The 23,762-nt window shown below is 37.2% G+C and overlaps 1 protein-coding gene across 2 annotated transcripts in view; it reads left to right on the plus strand.

Annotated features, from left to right (window-relative positions):
• The window catches only part of LOC101265888 (K(+) efflux antiporter 3, chloroplastic), a 52,680-nt gene that overhangs the window by 13,254 nt on the left and 15,664 nt on the right, over window positions 1-23,762 (plus strand). For both annotated transcript variants that reach the window (XM_069291599.1, XM_069291600.1), the window contains exons 6-15: window positions 111-188; window positions 7,870-7,938; window positions 21,609-21,659; window positions 22,038-22,151; window positions 22,271-22,372; window positions 22,456-22,590; window positions 22,693-22,874; window positions 22,947-23,082; window positions 23,496-23,567; window positions 23,650-23,742. In XM_069291599.1, coding sequence (XP_069147700.1) covers window positions 111-188; window positions 7,870-7,938; window positions 21,609-21,659; window positions 22,038-22,151; window positions 22,271-22,372; window positions 22,456-22,590; window positions 22,693-22,874; window positions 22,947-23,082; window positions 23,496-23,567; window positions 23,650-23,742 — 1,032 coding nt within the window. The remainder of the gene's footprint in view (window positions 1-110; window positions 189-7,869; window positions 7,939-21,608; window positions 21,660-22,037; window positions 22,152-22,270; window positions 22,373-22,455; window positions 22,591-22,692; window positions 22,875-22,946; window positions 23,083-23,495; window positions 23,568-23,649; window positions 23,743-23,762) is intronic.

The following is a 23,762-nucleotide window of genomic DNA, read 5'->3' on the forward strand; positions in this document are numbered from 1 at the left end:
TCTTTTTTTATATTTTGGTAAGGATATTCGATAGGCACTTACTTACACAATGTTTACACTTTCCAATATCCTCTTTTTGCTCCTCGGTCAATAACTTATTTAGGATGCAGGTGAATATTAGAAGTGTTGATGAGGCTGTAGTGATTGGTGCTGCGCTTTCACTGTCTTCTTCAGCTTTTGTTCTGCAGGTAATTTCTTAGTAAGCTACAATGGCCTAATATGTTGCAAATGCCTTGTACTTTTTGAGATGAAAAGGAGTGTGCAATGAGCAAATGCCTTCTACCTGTTAAAGGCTTTTATTTGAAAAAGTATTCTTTCTGTTAAAGATTCATTTCTTGGCGAACTCTTTGGCATCCCTTGTTAATGGAAATCTAGGTGCAATTGAAGCTGCAACATTCTAGGTTGAACTTTAATAGGGATATATTAGCATGGATCCCTTGTAATGATGTTTTTTAACACGGACGTAAGAGGACAAATAATTACATCATCAACAAAACCTTCTTTACACCAAAAGTGAAACAAAAAAAAAAAACAGTGCATCTTGATCTTTTGTTGAGAGCTATGAATGTCTACAAAACATCGTGAGTTCCTTTCCTGTCACAGAGTCCACTAAATACATGCCCCTTCCTCAAATTGTCTTGTGTCAAGATTGCCTTTTTAAGCACTAACCAACGAAAACATGCTACTTTGAAGAGCATGTTCACTTTCCAGACATGTTTCCAATGCCATGCCCAAAAAACCTGCCCAGTTTTGTTTAAACCTGCATAGTAGAACCCACAGTGAAACTTCCTCTACTACACCTATTGCCCACCAGCCTATCCTTTTGTTCAGTAGTACCTATGAAGTTCTTTAACAGCTTTAAAAAGTTAACCAATCTACTGTTTTCCAGTCATTTAAGAGCCTGCTGAAGCTTAAATTCCTCAGCCACTATGAACTTTAGATCCTTTACCAGATTGAAAATGTCAGGCAAAATATCTTTGAAAGATCATTTGCAATCCAATCATCATTCCAAATGAGGTCCTAACACCATTTTCCTCTGTTATGCTCACTCTGTTTACAAAGTCTATCCATAGTGCTTTTGTGACGCCCATACACTAATTCCGTGTGTAACTGACACCATCTTTCAACACCATTTACTCTATATTTTTCACTTACCACCCTTCTCCTTAGGCCTGGTCCTCCATAGAGAATGTTCATAGCCAATTTATAGAAGGCTCTTGTTATGTTGTCTCAGATTTCTTATTCCCAAGCCCCGTCCTCCTTGCTACAAGTCAGTGACTTCCAGTTCACCAAGTGAACACATTCATTCTCTTGTTACACTGCTAAATGAAATTCCTCTTTAAAGCATCAATTTTTTCTGAATCTTTACTGGTAAGTGGTACAAGAAAAAGGGACATCATATGTGTAGGAGTGAGTCTAATACACTATCCACCAAAATAATCCTCCCTTCTAGTGATAGATAATTACTCTTCCAATTGGTCAATTTCTTCTCACATCTTTCCAATATCTCCAATATCCTGTTCAACTATTATCTTCACTGTTGCACTGTTGAACCTCAGACTTTAGGTTCAAATTTCGTCTCATTTTTTCGAAGACTGATTAATCTAGTCGATGCAACTTAGTCATATACACGTGACTTGGCTGTAAGCAGGAATCTTGTCGACAATGTCCTCTTCATACTCACATAGCTCTTAATCTTGAACTCGGATTGACGAGCGGTTTGTTTTGCTGGAAACACGACTCAAACATCATTAATTGGATAGGTAGTACAGCCTCTAACTCTCTATATCCTGTGAGGTATGTTCATTCATTCTCAAACCATAAACATGGTCACTTAGTAGTGTGTCCAATTGATGAAACTTACAACATTTGGCTTTACTTTCCTCCAAACTTACTCTTTTAAGACTAAATACATTCCAAATATTTCAAGTTCAAGTAATTTTATTAACTTAGTCTTATGCCCAATGTAATTAGAAGGTGTTACAATAATGGCATTTTGGGTTCAACTTATTTTAATTACTTTGTTTGGAGCTTAGAAGGCTTCTTTTTATCTCATGACTGTGGCTTTGTCTTGCAACTATCCTAAAATTTCTCTAGTATCTAACGTTTATTTTGTACTTCAATTCTTTTCCGTTCTGACAAGACCAAGTTTTCTAGAAGTTTGCAAAGGTGTAGGTGCTGTACTGCATATCTAATAAGATTTTAAGCACGAGCTTAGAACATCATCCTGTAACTGAATTTTAGTACCTTCAATTTCAGAGACAACAGATGTCTTTACATAGTTCCAGCGTCTGTAGATATAAAAATAATGTGGTTGCAGTCCTACATCTTTTACATGTTTTAACACCACTGACCCGTTTTTTAGCTTATGAGGGACTTAGTTTTTCTTTTCCTCATTGTTTATTTTCTTTTTGTGTAAATAGAAAGATTTTCTGAAGATAGGATTTCGGAAGCCAGAGATTTTGTAGCCTGTATACTAGGACATAGCTCCCATCTGCCTTTTTTGAGTTAATAGTCAAGTGGAATGTATGCTTAGCCTTAACACAGGCTATCATCTTCAGAATGAGCCATACGGTTTGAGATAATATGCTTCCTAGGAGACATCTTCCCTATCATCTAGGACAAATTGACCAAGCATCTGACATCCTTATGCAGCCATGGTAGACAATGATGTTCATGGCAGTATTTTAGAGTGCGTGAAGCGAGAAAAAGTGACAGGGCCCTACTTCGCATAAAGTGTGAAGCGAAGTGCTTGCTTCATTGAAGTGAAGTGCAATTTAAAAGAGAAAAGACCAAAATAAATACAGACAATAAATACAAGAAGAAGTTCCAATTAAAAATTAAAAAGTAGATATCACAAAATCTCCATAAACCATAGGACAAACAAAATCAAAGTTTATTAATGGATCAACATCTAATTCTTATTCTTCTACTTCTACAAGGTTGCCAAAATCTTGTATTCTTCCTATTTCATTATATTGCTATAATCTTAATCAACTTTATCATCACTTTCAACTTCATCAACTAAAGATAGTCTTGTAGCTACTTCTTTTTCCCTCCTATGTAAGCTTGAAGTATTCCTCATTAAACCATAATGGTTCTCCTAAACTCCATTTGTCTCCGCAACAACACCCCAAGTGAAAGCATAATCAACAAAAAAATTGCTTTATCTTCATGAAATACAGGGACTCAGGTTAGCCATTCATTAGCATCATCAATATTGTCCAAAAGAATTGGATCAATTACATTGCTAGTGTTGTAACGACACCTCAATGTTCTATTCTATTTTATGAACATTAGCTCATTAGTATAAAACCATCTCTTGTAGTTTTTTCTATTTTTGGTATACCTCTTGTATACATGCATGTCTTTCCGAAACATTAATAAAATTATTATTTAATCAAATAAATAAAAATTTCTATATTTCTGATGTCAAAAATTTCAATTAGTTGAAGTTATAAATCATAGTGTGTTTGTTATTTTCTCACTTGAAGAGTTATGTTTAAGATAGCTTACGTTCATAAGTTCTTCACTTATAAGTTTCAGTTTCTTTCCATATTACATTATTTTTGAGTTGAGTTATGCAAATTGGATCCAAAATGTTGTTCTATTCAATTGATTTTTTCTTTTGTAGAAACTTGTTATCAAACTTGACAATTGGTATGGGAAAATATCTCAAGAAATTAAAAGGTAAATAGATTTTATCAAATGAAAAGTATATCAAATTTGAGCTATTTTTGACAAATCATCTAAATGATTAGGATCAACATTTTCAAATTTACTGGATTTTCTTTTTCTATTTCTTAAAAAAAATATTCAATAGAATTTTGTTGAAGAGAGGAAAAATATCAAACTGAACTAAGATAGGTGCTGAGACAGGACGCATGACTGCCTGAATGATAACTAAAATGTCTAACAATAAAAAAGAAGAAAATAACTGAAGTGGAGCCCTCTGGAAGGCGAGGAGGTCTCACCGAAAGCTGATGGAGAAGATCTCAACGAAGCACCTGCTATCGATCCTGAAAACTGTATCTGCATCTTTAACTAAAATGTCAAACAATAAAGAAGTAAATAATTGAATAAGGAGCCCTCCGAAAGGCAAGGAGGTCTCACCAAAAAATGATGGAGAGGATCTCAACGAAGCGGGGCATGTTATCGATCCTGAAAATCTATATCTGCCTCATTAAAAGATGCAACGCCAAATGGCGTCTGTTAATGAAATGTACAGTATGGCTCAATGAAACAATGATTATGCTGAATATACTTAACTGAAAGAGTAACTCAGAAGACTGTACCATAGATAACTGTAAAGTAACACATGCAAATGTATTGAAAACAATAAAGCTTTACAACTTAGATATATGCAATAATATCAAATGCTAAAATAGTATACTTTTAGTGGGAAGTTTCTCTAATGCACAACTATCACTATGAGCATTGTGAAAATACAACGTCTTGTCCACGTTGCTAGAGTCATCCAATACTTTGCTAGGGTAGAGGATGAACTAACTAATGGATCCAATATCTAAGCCCTTACCAGCGCTTATGAGGAGTCGCCCGAATCAACAACATGATCCTATCCTACTCTAGTTGTGCAGTTATGGGGTTTGGATTATCTGAACCCTTACCAAACTCGGTGCTCAATACTACCCCCAAAATAATGCAATAATGCTCAATAACAGTATGATGTCCCATTTAGGGAAAAAGGTCCCACTTTAGTTAATACTCTAAAATGCTTCTCTATAACTATACTCGACTTGCTTTAAAATCCTATGCTTTATGAAAACTGACTTCACTTTCTCAAAACTAAGATATGCTCTCTTTAGCTAACTATGCTTTTCTTTAAGGAAATAATGCACTTGAAGCAATTCATGCTTTCTTGAACCCTTTGTGAAATATTGCTTTAAGATTTGGAATTTACTTTACTCATGAAAACATTTCATAAGAAATCAATATGACAAGGTCTTCAATAACTCTTAACAAATAAAGGGTTCATGTGGTATATTAAGCATGAATCGATAGTCAAAGATCATTAATAATGTGAAGTAGTGAAATCATGAATTCAACAATAGGTATAAATAGTAAATTCGAAAATTATGAATCATGGGGTAAAAACCCTACCTTTGATCTTACTAATTAAAACTGTAGGTGCAGGGCGTGATGAAAAAACTGAATCCCTCACTATGATAACCTTACATACCTTAAACGTTCTACAGATCTTGACAAAGAACCTTAACTTGGAGAATGATCAAGAAACCTTTTCTTGAGATTCTTGAATTCTCTTCCTTGAAAACCCTACTGTCAAGAATTAAGATTTCTATCAATGATTTATGAATAGACGGAGGGATTTGAGTTTGAAATCTTGAATTCTATGAAAAAGGACTTACCTTGATGGAAAAGGATGAGAGGAGGAGAGAAAACACTTCTAGGGTTTGAAAGAATGGTCAAAAGTGAGAAAGATCAGACTAAAACCGACTTAAGTGATTTCCGGTCGTCCAACAATGTTTCAACCGGTGAAACACCTATCCAACATTATTCAAGCCAATGAAATGCATGTCCAAAACAATGTCTAACAAAACTAAAATGATCATAACTTTTTACTCCGAACTTCGATTGATGCAAACTCGTTGGCATTTGAAATAAGACTCATAGACCTTTAATTTGATAGGTTATCAATTACCTAGTCTTTGTATGTTGGAAGATATGATCGTTCGAAGTTGACCCTCCCATGAACTAATGCGAAAAACTTAGCTAGTAGGAAGGTTTTGAACTCAATTTACTTGGTCTCTTATGACCCCAAACCACTTCCTACACCTGGTAAAGAACCTTAAATCACATGAGCAAGTAGGGCATCACCTGGTTCAAGCTCATATACTTACGACAAATGATTCATATTCTAAGAGTAGAGTTGCGAGGTGTTACAAGGGAGTTAAGATTTATTAATCTTAATTTCATTTTATTCCTCTTGAATCGTTAGATACTTCCTCCGTCAATGTTAACCAATTCTCAGAATATATTATGTGAGGACACTACATGTATCAACATTGTAATGGAGCCCATCAACCTTTAGAGCATATATTGCATCATCAAATAGAAAATTAGAAAGCAAAATAGGTTAGATAAAATATACCGATCCAGGAACTAAAATATATGCTTAGAATTTGATAATAGGTAGAGTCATGCTATACAATGAATATCTTAATGGAGTACTCCACTTAAGTAGATAGACAAATGTGTTCCCTTCTCTCACTCCACCCCATCCCTTCCCCTTTTTAATCCAAAGTACCATTTGCACTTGCAATAACAAGATTGGAAAAAGAGGAATTATTGAACTTACAAAGTTGTTTTACCTCAAGAAATGGAATTCTACATATGCTTTGGTGAGTATTACTTGGAATTTTGATCTCAAGAATATGGGTGCTCGCAAATAAAATTAGCAGTATCCCGTTTCCCATTTAACATAGGAACCTATAGAGGGTGCCGCTTCTTGGTGAAATATTTGTCTGGTAAAAAATATATTTAGTGTTCAGACTCATAAAATACCTTGCATCATATAAAAATATAAACTTGAGAAAATTTAAAAAGCAAGTACCAATTTTAGAGCTTATAGAATGCTCTTTAATTGATATTACAAAGTGACCAAGCTTATATAAGTAAACATGCAAAAAAATGATGGAAGAACATAAATGAGGGTTAATGCTGTGAATTCCCAAACTACTTCATTACTCCGTAAACCATCTTCACTGGATTATATATATATTCATCTAATTTGATTAAAGACTTCCTCATAAGCAGGTATTTAGATTTACATATCTAGTACAAATCTGTAGGAAACTTGCAATGGTAATACTACAACATTTAGTTATTTGATTTGCAGGAAGTAAACGAAGTCTTTCCTTCCGAAATCCACTCCTGAAGCCAACCAATTTTAAAGTCAAACTGGGTAAAATTTGGACAATACCTGAACAATCCTTACACAGAACAAGACATAGTTTTGCAGAAATAAATGCTGATAATAAGCAGCTACATCAACCAGTGATTTTTCAATAGAGAAAAAAATGCAACGAATGGATAATGAAATTATCTAAACTTGCGCAATTTATAAAGTGAGAGAAAAAATATCAGATGGCAGTAGGAGTAGAAGATAAATGAGCAAAACTTAAAGTTATGAGATGAAAACGCTTACATGGAACTTGTTATTAAAAAAATCTTTATAATTAGCGATATTAATGGGAGTTATTATTTACATTTAATAGGATCCCAATATTAAATGGTGAAGGAAAGGGTGTTACGTTTGTCTGCTTCTAATTAAATATATATATTTGAAGCAATATCAAGTTGAAGGATATTACAGTCACTTGACTTTATAAGGTTAGTTTCGTTCAACTTTTAACTTGAGGGCTTCTCACTTATAATATAGTATGATTTGCTGATATGATGAGAAGAACCTGTCTTGTACTGTTGCAGTACCTTCTTAGTATTTGTCATTAGAACTTTTTCCTTAGTATCAAAATAAATTTGCTGCAATGCGAAGCTGTTCTATTTTATTATTTTTGTAGCTTTATATGAAAGATATACCTAAAGATGTATCTTCTTATTAATTCTGAAACTGTTTATAGAGAAATTTCATGTGCTTTTGCCTGTGTATTCTCGTTCTTATCTCTAGTTTTCTTATTTTTCTTTAATCTCATTAGCTTTACTGAGTCTAGTTTTCTTATTTTTCTCTAATCTCATTAGCTTTATTGAGTCTAGTTTCCTATCATGAAAATTGCTGAATTAATATGGGGGGTTTTACCCTGTGTTAGAAGAACTTGAAATTATTGAGTGAATGGATCTATGGATTCTGTGCTCAGTTTGTCATAATTTTAGATTCTTGCAGAAAAGGGTGAGCTTCCAACTAGATTTGGATCGGCTACATTGGGAATACTTCTTCTTCAGGTTATATTTGCATTTTACATTTATGATTATATATACCTGTTCTTTTTGAAATGGTATGGTAATATTGATATAAAAAAACCAGCACTACAAGAGTTCAGCGTTTACCCAGAAAATAACAATAAAAAAGAAAACCCTGTGTGTCTAACCAAAAGATTCCAAGAATCGTAGCAGGATTTCACTATCACTCGTCCTATCCTGTTTACACCAAAAAGAAATCAACAAAATACAACCTAATTTGATCTACAAGAATGAATTCTCTTGTCCTTCAAAGCATCTGCTAGACTCCTACTACTCTCTTTCCATATGCACCACCTTTTTTGTATTCCAGGCCTTCTTCATTTGCTTTGACAGTCCCTTCCTATTCCAGCATGACAGTAACTCAGTGGTAGAGTTTGGCATCACTTTTTTAATTCCCAAAATGTTCAAGAAATTTTGCTACAATCATGCAGCAGCTTTTCCATGCAGGTATAGATGTTTGATAATTTTTGCCTCTTCTTTACACATATGACACCTGTTAACTATTTGGGATCCCCATCTCTGTAAATTGTCCAGAGTCAAACAGGTTTTTAGACGCCAACCATTCAAAATATTTAACTAGGAGCTTCTGACTTCCAGATTTGCTTCTAGACTGTGAGAAATATATGGGAAAATATTATTGAATTGTGTATCTAAATTGTTACATTAAGACCCTATTTATAGACAATACGTTGAAATCCTTTTCTAACTAGGATTCCTATTCCTATTCTTCTTCCTATTCTAAGTAGGAATATATATATATATATATATTTATTCTAACACTCCCCCTCAAGCTGGTGCATACAAATCATATGTACCTAGCTTGATACACATGTAATTAATACGAGGACTTGGTGAAGATATCTGCAAGCTGATCATTTGACTTCACAAATTTCGTAACAATATCTCTTGAGAGTATCTTCTCAGACAAAGTGACAGTCAATCTCAATGTGCTTAGTCCTTTCATGAAACACTGAATATGATGCTCTATAAAGAGTTGCTTGATTGTCACACACATGTTCCATATGATCAATTTTGCCAAATTTTAGTTCTCCCAGCAACTGTTTGATCCAAACTAGCTCACAAGTTGCTGCCGCCATTGCTCGATATTTTGATTATGCACTAGATCGAGCAACCATACTTCGTTTCTTACTCTTCCACGACACAAAATTACCTCCTACTAAAACACAATATCCGGATGTCGAACATCTATCAGAGGTGATGGTGCCCAATCAACGTCTGTATATCTAGTGATATGCTCATGACCTTGATCCTCATAGAGTAGTTCTTTACCAGGAGCTGACTTCATATATTGTAGGATACGAACAATTGCTTCCCGATGACATATACAAGGGGAAGTCATAAACTGACTTACAACACTCACATGAAAAGAGATGTTAGGTCTAGTTACTCTGAGATAATTTAATTTTCCAACGAGCTGTCTATACCTTTGGATACTAAGTGGCTCCCCCTTTCCTAGCAGGAGTTTGATATTCGGATCCATAGGAGTGTCAATAGGTATACATCCCATCATTCCCTTCTCCTCAAGAATGTCTAAGACATACTTGCATTGAGAAATAACAATACCTGATCTAGACTTAGCAACCTCAATACCATCTTGACCATTACGAGTGATAACAATATCATTAACGTACACAACCAAATATATACAGAGATTTGGTGCAGAATGTGGATAAAATATAAAGTGATCATTTTCACCACGAGTCATGCCAAACTATTGAATAATTGTGCTAAACTTTCCAAACCAAGCTCTAGGAGACTGCTTCAGACCATAGAGTGACCTTACACAATCGACATACAACAAGGCTACTAGACTTCGCATGAGCAATAAAACCAGATGGTTGCTCCATATAGACTTCCTCCTCAAGATCACCATGCAAAAAACCATTCTTAATGTCTAACTGATGAAGAGACCAATGACGAACGACAACCTTAGATAGAAAAAGACAGACACATGCTATTTTAGCCATAGGGGCGAAAGTGTCACTATAATCTAGCCCAAATATCTAAGTATACCCTTTGGCAACAAGGCGAGCCTTAAGCCGATCAACCTGACCATCTGGACCAATTTTGACCGCATAAACTCAACAACAACCAACAATAGATTTACCTGCAGGAAAAGAGACAAGCTCCCAAGTACCACTCTTATGAAAAGCAGACATCTCATCAATCATAACCTGCCTCCATCCAGAATGACGAAGTGCTTCACTTGTAGTCTTAGGAATGGAAATAGAGGACAAAGACTATGCAAAGGCATATTGGGGTGATGATAGACGATGATAAATCAAGAAGGTATAATGAGGGTTAGTATTTCGATTGGATCGTATACTTTTTTGAAGTGCAAGCGGTTAGCTAGGAGGAGGCAATTCCACAGTACGAGCAGGGTCTGGCGCATGTCATGAACCATCTAGGACTAGCGCTGGACGCGAACGACGATGAAAGTTAGGAGTGGTGGCACTACAACTGGAGATGGAGAAGTAACCGTAGATTCCTCAAAAGTTGGTACATGTAAAGCCTAAGGTATGGGTAAGACCATAGATGCATCAGGATGATCAGAAGACGTATAGTAAGGTGAGACTCAAAGAATGTAACTTCAGAGGACATAAAGGTAACGATGAAGATCATGTGACTAACAACGATACCCCTTTTGAATTCAAAAGTAACCAAGAAAGACATTTGAGGGCACGAGGGGCTAATTTATCTTTCCCTGGGCTAAGTTATGAACAAAGCACGTGCTCCCAAATACACGAGGGGGGATACGATAGAGATATGACTCAGGAAACAATATGAAATGTGGAACCTGATTCTGAATAGAAGATGAGGGCATTCTATTTATTAAATAACAAGACGTAAGAACTACATCTCCCCATAAACGCAGTGGAGCATGGGATTCAAGAAGAAGACTAGCGAGTAGTCTCAATAAGATGCCTATTTTTCCATTCTGCTACACCGTTCTGTTGAGAGGTGTATGGACAAGTAGTCTGATGAATATGCCTTGATGAGTCATAAACTTCTAAAATTGGGAGGATAAATATTCTAAGGCATCACCACTACAAAAAGTACGAATAGACACACCAAATTGATTTTGTATTTCAGCAAAGAAACTTTTGAATATAGAAAATAACAAAGAACGATCTTTCATTAAGAAAACCCAAACTCAAGTACATCTTAAATAATTATCAATGAAACTAACAAAATAAGAAAATCCTAAGGTGGAATTGACTCTACTAGGACCCCAAATATCAGACTGAACTAATGAAAAAATAGACTCTGAACGACCCTCAGTAGTATGTGAGAATGTAGCACGAGTGTGTTTCCCAAGTTAATACGACTCACAATCTAATATGGATAAACTAGACAAACTAGGCACCATCTTATGCAGTTTGAATAGACTCGGATGTCCCAAACGTTTGTGAATTAGATTTGGGGAATCTGTAACGGAGCATGCTTTCAATGAATTTGAAGAGGCAAGGTAGTAAAGGCCTTGTGATTCATGTCTTGATCCAATTGTCTATCCCGTACTGCCGTCCTGCATGAGAAAAAAGTTATCAAGAAAAGTTATGCTACAATATAGAGCCTTCATCAAACAACTAACATATGCTAGATTGAAAGGAGAACCAGAGACATAAAGAACAGAGTCTAGGTTGACAGAAGATAGGTGTTTGGCTTTTCCAACCCCTTTGGTTTTGTTTGGATCCCATTGGCTAAAGTAATAGTTGGAAGAGATAGTGAATAAACAATATCGGTCAAAAGTGATTTATTACCAGAGATATGATCAGATGCCCCTGAGTCCATGATCCATGATCCAAGAGTACTAGACTCTGACACATAAACAAAGGAATTACCCGCAACGGAAACATCATGTTATGCAACTGAAACTACTTGTGGAGACATTTGTTTATTTGCACGATACTGAATGAACTCATTATATTTTGTCTGAGCAATATGAGCATTATTGGATGGTTGATTTGGTCGAGCACTATATGCTACTGGTGGAGATGTTTGTTTACTTGCGAGATTTCAAAGGAACTCATTATATTCCTTATGAACAATAGGATCATAACTGGGTGGTGGACCATGAAAAGTATAATATATATCACGAGTGTGTCTAGGTTTATGACAATGACTACACTTGGATCGAAGTTTCCCAAAAGGCCCTCCCCCTCGCCGATTCTCCACAGGCTATTATGTATGCTTTTTTGTGGTTTGAGATGCTAGAATAGAGGAGTCAACAATGGGTGATGAAACTTCTTTGAGTGGGAGGTGCAGCAAGACGAATCAGACGAGAGAATAATTCATCAAATGAGGGAACTGTAGGACTTACTAGAATCTGGTCAGCACATAATTATGGTCAATAGAAAGTCCAACAAGTGTAAGAACTAGAAACAATGTCTGCCTTTGCTTTTGTTGCTTTCCACGTTTGTAGTGATGTCATCAACGTCTCAAATTCCTCTATGACTGCCAGTACTTGTCCCAAGTAAGTAGAGATATCGGATTCTTGTTTCTTTAAGTTGGTCATCCGAGATATCACATCATAGAATCGAGATATGTCATTACTGTATAAAGCATGTGCCTTTTCCCAAACTAAATAACATGTCTGAAATGGGCGAACCAAGGGCATCAACTTAGAATCAATAGAGAGCTAAAAAAGACTACATAATTGGGCATCCACATTCTCCCATTGTGCTTTGGCTCTTGCACCTTCGTCACTAGACTCTTTTCATCTACAACACAAGCATTGTTTGTGAAGTGATCTTGAACACCCTTGCACCACAACTCAAGTGAAGAAGCCCAAGCTAAATAGTTTGAACTTCCAATTAATGGTTCTGAAGTGATTGTAAGGCTTGAACTTCCAATCCCTGTAATTTTTGGAGCCAAAAACATCACACCCGAAAGTCATCTTTTTCAAAATTTGGCTTGAAAAGAGTAAGAAACTTGCTGGAAACTGTCGAAATATACCTCCAGTGGCCTGAAAATTCTGATTTCACTGCGATCTTGCCGGAAACTGCCTGAAAATCACCGAAACCCTAATTTCGGTGATCGTATCTAGAGAAAACTGAATGGGTTCTGGTCGGAAATATTGGGCGACCACAACAGAAGAAAACAACTCGAGAAAAATGATTGGAGCAGCACTCACGCGCCAGCGCGTGAATAGATCTCGCCGGAAAACTTCCGCCTCGATCGATGCGTGGGGGCGCGTGGGGGTTATTTTCCCGTGGATCTGACTGGGGTTCGGTCACCTGAGCTTCTCGAGCCACGTGATGGTGTTGTCTTTCACAACACCTTCAGAACGAAAGATGACACAAATCAGTCTCCACCGTCGTTGCTGAAATTTGACACGGTGACTTGAAGTTCTCACCTATGCTCTGATACCATGTGAGAAATATATCGAAAAAAATATTATTGAATTGTTTATCTAAATTGTTACATTGAGACCCTATTTATAAACAATACATTGAATTCTTTACTAACTAGGATTCCTATTCCTATTCTAAGTAAGAATATATATACATATTTCTATTCTAACACCAATAAGAAGGTTGATTCACTTCTTTCATGAATATGTTATAACATGTCTTGACAGTATAAATCCCCTTGCTGTGGCTTTTCCCTATCAGATAATCTTCGTTGGTGGGAAATAGGGGCAGTTAGGAGCTTATTCACCGGACCTTGGATTGTCGGAGGTGATTTCAACATTGTCAGGTATGCCTCGGAGAAAAAGAACTGCTCCAGAACCTCGGTATACATGAATGAGTTTTCTGATGTGATTGAGGAGATGGAATTGATCGATTCACAATTGGAAGGAGGGGAGTACACCTGGGCCAGGGGTAGTAGCACGGAAGTTGTATTAAGAATTAATAGAATACTATATTCTACTGAATGGGGGTGGGGTGGGGGGTGGGGAGTTTCAACAATGTGAAGCAAGAGATTTTACCCAGAGTATGCTCAGATCATACACCAATTGCACTAACAAGTGACAGTTGGATTCACGCAAAATCCTATTTTATGTTTGAAGGGTGGTGGCCGGAGACCGATGGTTTTAATGAAAGAATCAAAGAATGGTGGTCATCCTTAGTTTTTGAAGGGAAGCCTGACTATATTTAGCTTCCGAGTTAAAGGCCCTGAAGTTCAAATTGAAAGAATGGAGTGCAAGTACATATGGGAATCTAGGAAAAAAGAAGAAGGAACTGCTTTCCAGAATTACTGAATTTGATAATATTCAGCAGAATAGACCTTTAACAGAAGAGGAAGCTATCCAGAAAGCAAATGTGGTCAAAATGTTTGAAGATTTTACAAAAAGGGAAGAGATAGCTTGGAGATAAAGATCAAGAACAATTAAACAGGGTGAACAGAACACTAAGTTCTTTCAGAAAATTGCTAATGCTCGTAAGAGGATAAATCACATTGATAAACTAGTAGTAGAAGGACAAGAACTGGTGGAGGCTGCAGACATCAAAAATGAGATTGTATCATTTTACAGGAAGCTGTATAGTGATAGTGAGAACTGGAGGCCATCTTACAACATGAATCAGGGTCCTTCTATTAATGCAGAAGAACAACAAGAACTGCAAAAACCTTTTGAAGAGCAAGAAGTTATGTTTGGACTTAAAGCTTGTGCCATTGACAAAGCACCCGGTCCGGATTGGTACTCTATGGGTTTTTTTGTAAAATGCTGGGAGATTGTGAAGGAAGATGTGATGGCAACTTTTCAAAACTTTCATTCGCATGAGATTTTTGAGAAGAGTTTTAATGCAACATACATAGCTCTCATTCCAAAAAAGAATGGTGCCAAGGAGTTGAGAGATTTCAGACAAATCAGTTTGGTAGGAAGTGTCTATAAGCTGATATCTAAATACACAACAGATGGCCTTCCTGAGAGGTAGACAAATCATGGATGCAGTTCTCATTGCTAACGAGTGTTTAGATTCAAAAATAAATGACAAGATTCCAGGAGTTATGTGCAAACTGGATATAGAAAAAGCATATGACCATGTCAATTGAAACTTTTTGCTTGAAATCATGCAGAGGATGGGATTTGGAACGAAGTGGATCAGGTGGATGAGATTTTGCATTAGTACTGTCAAGTCAGTGTTGATAAATGGGTCTCCTGAAGGTTTTTTTCCCTTCGGACAGAGGATTGAGACAAGGTGATCCCCTCTCACCTTTTCTGTTCTTATTGGTGATGGAAGATTTAAGTAACATATAAAGACAGCTCACAATAATGGTTGGATAAGGGGTTTCAATGTTGCAAAGGATGGGAATACAAGATTGGAAGTCGCACATTTTTAATATGCAGATGACACTCTTGTCTTTTGTGATGCAGAGGAGAAACAACTCAAGATTCTGAGGGTAATACTCATCCTTTTTGAAGCAACTTCTGATCTGCACATCAATTGGAGGAAAAGTCACATTTTCCCAATCAATGAGGTGAATAGAAACCAACAACTTATAGAAGTACTGGGAGGAGAGATAGGGCAGTTGCCAACTATCTATTTGGGGATGCCCCTAGGAGCAAAAAGCAAAGTCAAAGAGATTTGGAATGGAGTAGTGGAGAGATGTGAGAAGAGACTGTCCAGATGGAAAGCACAATACTTGTCAAAGAGGGAGATTAGTTTTGATCAATTCAGTGTTAGATACCTTGCTAACTTATTTGATGAGAATTTTCCCTATCCCAGCCAAAGTAGAAGAAAGAATTGATGCCATAAGGAGGAATTTTTTGTGGAATGGAGAAAAGGAGTACAATGGTTTTCATTTATTTGAATGGAAGACTGTAAGGCATCAGAAATTTGAGAAAACATAACAAAAGCTTGCTTATGAGATGGGTGAGGAGATTCCCTAAAGAAGAGCAGACATTGTGGGTGAGGGTGATCCAAGCAAAATATGAGAAGGAAGATTTCTGGAAGACCAAAGAGGTTTTCTCTTCTTATGGCATCAGTTTGTGGAGGTCAATCAGAAACTTGGGGTATGTTTTCTTTAAAAGAACAAGCTTTAATGTAAAGAGTGGAAGGAAGATCAAGTTTTGGGATGATGATTGGTTAGGAAATGGCAGTCTCAAGCAACTTTTCCCAGATATGTACCTACTAAATCAGCAACAGGAGTCTACTCTACAAGAAGTATGGACTCCTCAAGGGTGGAACCTGACATATAGAAGACTGATGCAAGATTGGGAGGTGGAAGACTGGCTGAAATTTATGGCACCTTAGATCAGTATACAGGACCAAAGGCAGGAGATGATACTCTCAGATGGAAGTGTCATAACAACGGTTTATTTACAGTCAGCTCTGCTTATAAGAGTTTGAATCAGACGGGGTCTCAAATTAGTTTCTTGCCCTGGATGCTTATATGGAAAGTAAAAGTTCCCTACAAAGTGACAGTATTCACTTGGCTGGTAGAGAAAGAGGCTGCTCTAACGCAAGAAAACCTCATGAAGAAGGGCATACAAATGTGTCCAAGATGTTTTTTTTGTGAGCAAAAGGCAGAGACAATCAACCATCTGTTTTTACACTGTAAAGTGGTTAGCCAACTATGGAACTTGTTTACTAATTTCAGAGGCATAAGGTGGACTATGCCTAAAGGGCAGGTCAGGCTCTAGTAAGCTGGAACTATGAGGGGAGTGGTAGCATGGACAAAAAAACAGATGGAAAATTGTCCCAGCAGTGATGTGGTGGACCATTTGGAAGGAGAGAAATTTGAGATGTTTTGGAAGTGTTAGCAGTCCTCTGCATAGGATTAAAATAAACTGCATTATCACTTTTTGCTATTGGTGTAGTTCGGAATATATAGATGTTCCTGTAGCGATTGTAGACATCTTAGGATCCTTATAAGATGAGATAGGACCTAGAGATAGATTTTCTTTTTTAGGGGGTTGCTGAGCCTACTCAGTTGTAAGTAGCTCTGTGATGTAAATTTTTGGGATACCAGCCTTAGTTCTGAAGATTTTTAAAAAAACTTCATAGTTTGTCAAAAAAAATAAGATCTTCATTGGTAGTTAGGCTTACAAACATAGGTAAGATATTGAAGAATTCAGCAACCTCATTCAGCTCCTAGTTGTTTTTACGTCTCTTCTGAATTTTATATTCGAACTTATGCCTTCCCAACATCATGGTACTGTGAATTCTTTGTCAAGTACCAATCTATATATTACAGGGAAATCTTCTCTGCTGGATAGATGACCCAACCATTTAATTTACCAAAAAGAAAATTTCCTTCCATTACCTATCGTGAAGTCAATATGCTGTGAGAAAACATGCCATAAGGAGCATATATTTCTCCAGAAATAATTCTTTGTGGAGGGGCAGCTCTTTAGTGCATCATACACTTAAGAACGAAATTTCTCTGCTATTACTTCCTCTACAAGGGGTCAGCTTCCACACGGAATCTCTAAAGCCACTAAAGGCTTCTTATTTTGTATCCTTACGTCTTAATGCGCAATCCTCCTTGCTCCTTGAAGGGGGGACTAATTTACGTTAATGGAGGACCCAACAAACAAAATGAAGTTCATAATAGAAGTTTGATTGGCAACTTCAAGGATGTGGATACATCAACCCTCTTAGAGATCATAAGATGGTCCTCGAGCATGTGGAAGCAATTCTTTGGGCTGAACATTTGTGAAATGAGAAATAGACTTTCCAATTTGAGTTTGCTTCGAAAGCAGCGGCAGAACAAGTGATGAATGGTGATTGGCTTTGGAAACAAATGCATATCAGTTTCCAGTGGTGGAGCCATCAAAAAAAGCAAAAGCTTATTCAACACGGGTTAGAATTGTTGGCCTGCCCCTCCATCTTTGGTCGCAGAAAAGTTTCAAGGTCATTGGAAATTTTTGTTCCAGCTGGATAGAAACAGAGGAAGAAACACAACTAAGAAATCATCTTAAGTGGACCAGAATCAAAATCCTTGGAGATTGAACATCTATTCCAAAGGAAGTGACTACCGAGAGTGGTGAATTTTTCTTCACAACTCAGATCTGGGCTGAAGCTCCGATAAGATTTCACGTTGGAGAAGGGGTGCATGTCTTGGACCAACTGATATTGAGGGAAATACAAAGGCTAAAGAAGCAGCTCACAACAGCCTGTCTCTTGAAATGTAGGTGCTCCCAGCACGTGTGCCTACACGTGATGTACTTCTTAAAAAGAATTTGGGCCAGCCCAACATATCTTATGCTGAAGACACAAACAGCGTCCCAGATTTTCTCTCTCTGGACCAAACTCGTTTTTCCCAACCATCAGCCTCATTTAGTAAACACGCTATTTCACATGAAGCTCTTAGAACCCCTTCTAAATAGCTGAACGATCTTAAAGCTTTGGCTTCTAATTTCTTGGAAGCGCTTAAAGACTGGGAATCATCTGCAACAGAAATTGGAAACCTAAAGAAGATTGCAAACACCACAAACAACAAATAGTCTCACTCGCAGAAAGAGCAAAGCACAAAGATTAATGAAATTGACCAGAATGTTGTATCTCTTAAGTTCTCAGAAGGAAAAGAAACAGATGAAGACACCTTCGAGACAGAAACTATAGGAACAAACATGAAGCTACAACAAATTCATGATGTTGAACATGTAGCCACAAAATCCGATTGACCAGGAAGAAACTGAGATAGAGGCATCAAATTAGGTCAATTCCCACATTCTAGAATTGAGTAATACTTATGGGGTAGCTTTTGAGGGCTTTGAAATTGAGACCTAGCAATCCTCATGAAGATTGATGAGAGAAAGGTTGCACCGGGAAAAAAGGGCCAAGGGAAACCTAGCACGACACCTAAAAGCAGGGGGTTGGTTGGAAAGAATGAACTAAAAAATCTTCAATCCAGTCTTGACAAAGAGGTAGTTGGTGGCCGGAGTAGACGGAGAGTTCTCACTTTGACCTTTTAAGGAAAGTTAGTCCTGTCACTTGGAATGTAAAGGGACTTAAATAATGCTTCCAATAGAAATCTTGGTAAGTATTCTTTGCAGAAGTGGAAGGCGGATGTATACAGATTTTAGGAAACTAAGGTGAGTAAGGATGTGGAGGGTATTGTGAAGAAACTATTGTCTTGTAGGTTGACGAGATGTGGCTATATAGAAGCTGATGGTAGCATGGGGGGATTTTGGTTATGTGGGATGACAGAATTTGGGTTGGTACCATGATGGTCGTAGGGAAATACTCTATTACATACAATTTCTTCTCGGTGCAAAACTCTTTTACTTGGTATCTCACTGGGGTTTATGTACCCCATACCAGAGGTGAAAAGTTAGAATGTTGTGAAGAAATTGCACCAATGAAGAAACCATATGAGGGTCCCTGGATTTCCTATGGGGACTTTTAATAATATAGATACATAAGCGAAAGAAGAAGATGCAATAGGATCACAAATGTTATGTCTGATTCTCTAAGTGGATAGAAGATCTAGAGCTTCATGACCCCCACATGGATGGGAGGAATTTCACATGGTTCAGGGGAATCAAGTACCAAAGTGCCGCCAAATTAGATAGATTTTTCTATTTAATGGATTGAGAGGAAGTTTTTAAAAATATCAACCATAAGATACTACCTAGAGTGACTTTTGATCATAGCCCGATTATGTTTGAATATGGGAACTGGGAGCATAAAATTTCTTACTTTAAGTTTGAAAATTGGTGGCTCAATGTGGAAGGCTTCAATGATATGGTATAGAGATGGAATGGATTTGTAGTGGAAGGTTGTCCAGATTACAAATTTAGCATCACGCTAAAGATGTTGAAACAAAAACTCGAAGTCTGGAGTAAAACAACCCTCTTTGAGTTTTCCAATAAGAGGAACAACTTGTTAGAGGAGCTGGCTGAAACTGATAGAACTCAAGATAACAGGGACCTGACTGAAGATGAAATGATGGTAAGAGCAACAATATTCGTGGAATTGGAGGTACTGGCCAAGAATGAGGAGGCTAGTTGGAGGAAGAAATCAAGAGTTTTATGAAACAAGGAGATAACAATACGAAAATTTTTCTACTGAATAGAAACAACTCACAGAAGATAAAATACTATTGCTAGGTTGGTGGTGGGGGAGGGGGGTGAGGAAGTTCAGGACCCTGCAGAGATTAAGGTGGCCATGATAAACTTTTACAAAGATCTATATACTGAATCAGTCTTTGAATGCAAAATCTTCAACTGACAGAATATCAAAATGAAATGTCTAAGCCTTTTAGTTTTTTTGGTGTAAACAGAATAGGGTGGGGGACATAGTAACTCGAGCTGATTTCATAGGCAAATTGTAAAGCTTTTTAGTTTTTGTGAAGGATGTTTCATACCCATTGTGGGTTGTAAGTGCCCCACCTCATCATCCTTTTGATGATGATTTTTTGTGAATACACTGTTACTTTCTTAAAATAAATGTTTCTTCCAAGGTGGGATCATATCAGATTTAGATTTTGAACCCAGTAATTCTTCCTTTAGCCATAGGGTTTTCCCCATTCGCCAAGCTCTCCTCTAACCGCAACTTATCAGTCTGTCCCACCAAAGGACCAGTGGACCACATTATCAGTGGTCTTTCATCTTCTCTAGAGGATCCTTAGACTTAAATCATACCACCTGAAAATCACATTGTTGGCGGCACTGCAATGGCCGGAATTTCCTTCCAGCCATTTTCCTGCAAACTATTGCTGTTCTTTCTACCCATATAGGAATCTTGAAGATCCTCTAATTCCACTTCTATCAATGACCGCATAAAATCTGGTGGATCTTCGACTCTCAATCTAGTCCATTGGAGTTGATTCCTCAAAGGTGTTTTTTCCTCAGTTTCTAACCACCCACTGTACTTCTTCTCAATCTCTTTAAACATCTTATCAGACCTGAGACCACAATTATAAAGGTATCCCTAGTAATCTGATCCATACTGATTCCTGTCTAAATGTTTTTCGAAAAACAGGCTATCTTCAATAACTGCCATCGAAAATACAATGCCAAAATTTTCCAGCACCATTATCCATTCTGACTCTTTGTGCTTCCTCCTCTGATGGTAATTCAGATATGAACTTGAATCATTCATTTTAAATACACTGACCCTCCAGATACTTCCCAAATTTTCTGTACCTATCTTGTTATATCTGAGCATGTTCGGATTTCTCTCCTAAGATCTACAAAGTTGCCTACCAAACAGTTTTGAAGAGATTCTGACCTCCGTTGAGTAGTGTTGGAGTCCTCATATAATTTAGTGAGTGCTTTTCACCCCAGGTCTTCTTCCGACAACCCCTTTGGCTTGACTGTCTCTGAAAACTCCCTGGTTGGTTACCATGTAGTTGTCTGGCCTTTTATGTGAAATAATCTCTTTTGCAACATCAACCCAGCCCACATTGTGTGAGAGTTCGGGATGATAATACTACTCCTCCAAACTCCTTGTTCCGCACTGATGATTATGAATCTGCCTTGGATGTCACAATATATTCAATATCCTCCCTACAAGGAAGGAGACCTAGTAAACAGGGAGCAAGAACTTTTGATAGTTCTAATAGGTCTACAAGTTTGACATTTAAATCCTGTTAGGTACCTCACTTACTTTTGAATGGTGAAAGTGCTTTTTTCCCCTTTCTGTAGTCTATCCAAGGACAATGGTCTGAGTAGCCAGGGAACATGTTGCCCATTAATCTATCCTCATTTGTTCTGTGGTTCTTGATATATGCAGGACATTGCTGTTGTTCCTCTTTTAGTCATTCTACCGGTGCTGGAGACCCAGGTACGTGGATCTTGGAAACTTCAAATGTCTATAAATTTTCTTCAATGCAGTTAGTTGGAAAATATTCTTCTTAAAATTTGTCTCTAAGCATCATTATGGTAACGACTTAGATAATTTTTTTCCCGTTATGTATGAGAGGTAAAAACATCTCGTCATGGATGATATGTTAAATTGCAAGAGTTATCAATGAGTCTCTATTAGATAATTTAGTTCCCAACTTAGACAAAATTTCCTCAGATGGTGTATATTTGGTAACTTCCCTTGTATTTTACACAGACGTGGGATCAAGCTGACGGACATGCCATTTGTTGTCTCTATCCCTGCTGCTGTATATGTTTATGACTGTTATTAGAATTATTTTATCTTCAATCTCTGCAGAATCTGATAGAAGAAAGTATTTGGCCAATGCTTGCACAAGAAAGTCTTAAGGCTTTAGGTGGACTGGGGTTGCTTTCTTTTGGAGGGAAATACATATGGAGGCGAGTTTTTGAGGTGCTCATCCTTGTCTTTGGCCAAGAATAACATGTAAATCAGGGGAGAATATAGTTACAGTGAATAAATACACTTCTATTTTTACAACTGAAACAATAGATCATTTTTATCGGTCATAGGTTGTTGCAGAAACGAGAAGTTCGGAAGCTTTTGTTGCACTTTGTCTTTTGACTGTTGCAGGAACATCACTATTAACACAGAAGTTGGGCTTTAGTGACACGGTCAGATACCCTTTTGAAAAAAGTAATACCAATTGACCCAGATAGCAGTTGAGTTCATCATTTGATATTTACCCATGGTGCAGCTTGGAGCATTTTTAGCTGGGGCTCTGCTTGCAGAAACAAATTTCCGTACTCAGATTGAAGCTGATATAAGGCCATTCAGAGGATTACTTCTTGGCTTATTTTTTGTGACTACCGGAACTTCTATTGATATGCAGGTATTTTCTCATAAGCATGACCTTCATTATGTACTACAGGATGCACTTTTTTGGGTCTTTAACCCTTCCTCTAATTGCATATAATTTTTAACCTCATGCCAGCTTCTATTCCGGGAGTGGCCAAATGTGCTTTCTCTCTTGGCTGGCCTGATTGTTATCAAGACATTGATCATAACGGCAATAGGTCCCCGAGTCGGACTATCCCTTCAGGAGAGTGTGAGAATTGGATTTCTTCTTTCTCAAGGAGGAGAATTTGGATTTGTTGTCTTTTCTTTAGCGAATAGGTGAGTTTCATCTGAAGTTGTGTGAAATAGAATAATTTTCTTCAACTGATAAACACAACCATTTTACTGTAGGCTTGGAGTGCTTCCCCTCGAGTTGAATAAACTGCTTATCATTGTTGTTGTACTGTCTATGGCACTGACTCCATTACTCAATGAAATTGGACGAAGAGCTTCTGAGTTTGTTGGCGAGAAGTTTGACAATGAGGATGTAAGTCTTTTACTAGTCCCTGGGATATGAGTGTATGTAATGAAATTGATTTATCCATGAGCAATCTCTCTCTCTCTCTCTCTTTGAATTTTATCTCATTGCTTCATCTCTCTGAATCATGAAATTTCACATATGCACATTGAGATTGCTGTAGCAGCGAATAAGCTGTATTTTAGTTTCAGTAAACATGTAGGACGAAACTTCGTATTCCTGTGTCACATATAGCCTAGTATGATATTTGATTGCCTCATCTGTTAAGGATAAAAAAGATGCTTTGTTGTCTCTTTCTCTTAAGGTGATTTGAAATAGAGAAGAGTTATTATCTCAGGTCCTCGAACTCTTGGAGTCTCTGACCAACATGAATCAGAAGTTATTGTTCTTATAACTACTAATGTAATTCATGATCATCTCAGAGAACTGCTGAAATGGAAAACTTTGATCTGAGTGAACCAGTAGTCATCCTTGGATTTGGCCAAATGGGTCAGGTAATGCAATTGTGGGATCACTGTTAGTAGGAAGAACCCCTGCTTTATTTTTCTGATAATTTGTTTTTCCATCTTCACACAGGTCCTTGCCAATTTATTATCAACACCACTAGCTTCGAGTGACGGGGAGGAGTTGCAATACGTTGCTTTTGATCTAGATCCTTCTGTTGTAAAGGTTACTATATATCATAGATT

This window comes from Solanum lycopersicum, chromosome 11 (genome assembly GCF_036512215.1).
Source record: "Solanum lycopersicum chromosome 11, SLM_r2.1".
Lineage (NCBI taxonomy): Eukaryota > Viridiplantae > Streptophyta > Magnoliopsida > Solanales > Solanaceae > Solanum > Solanum lycopersicum.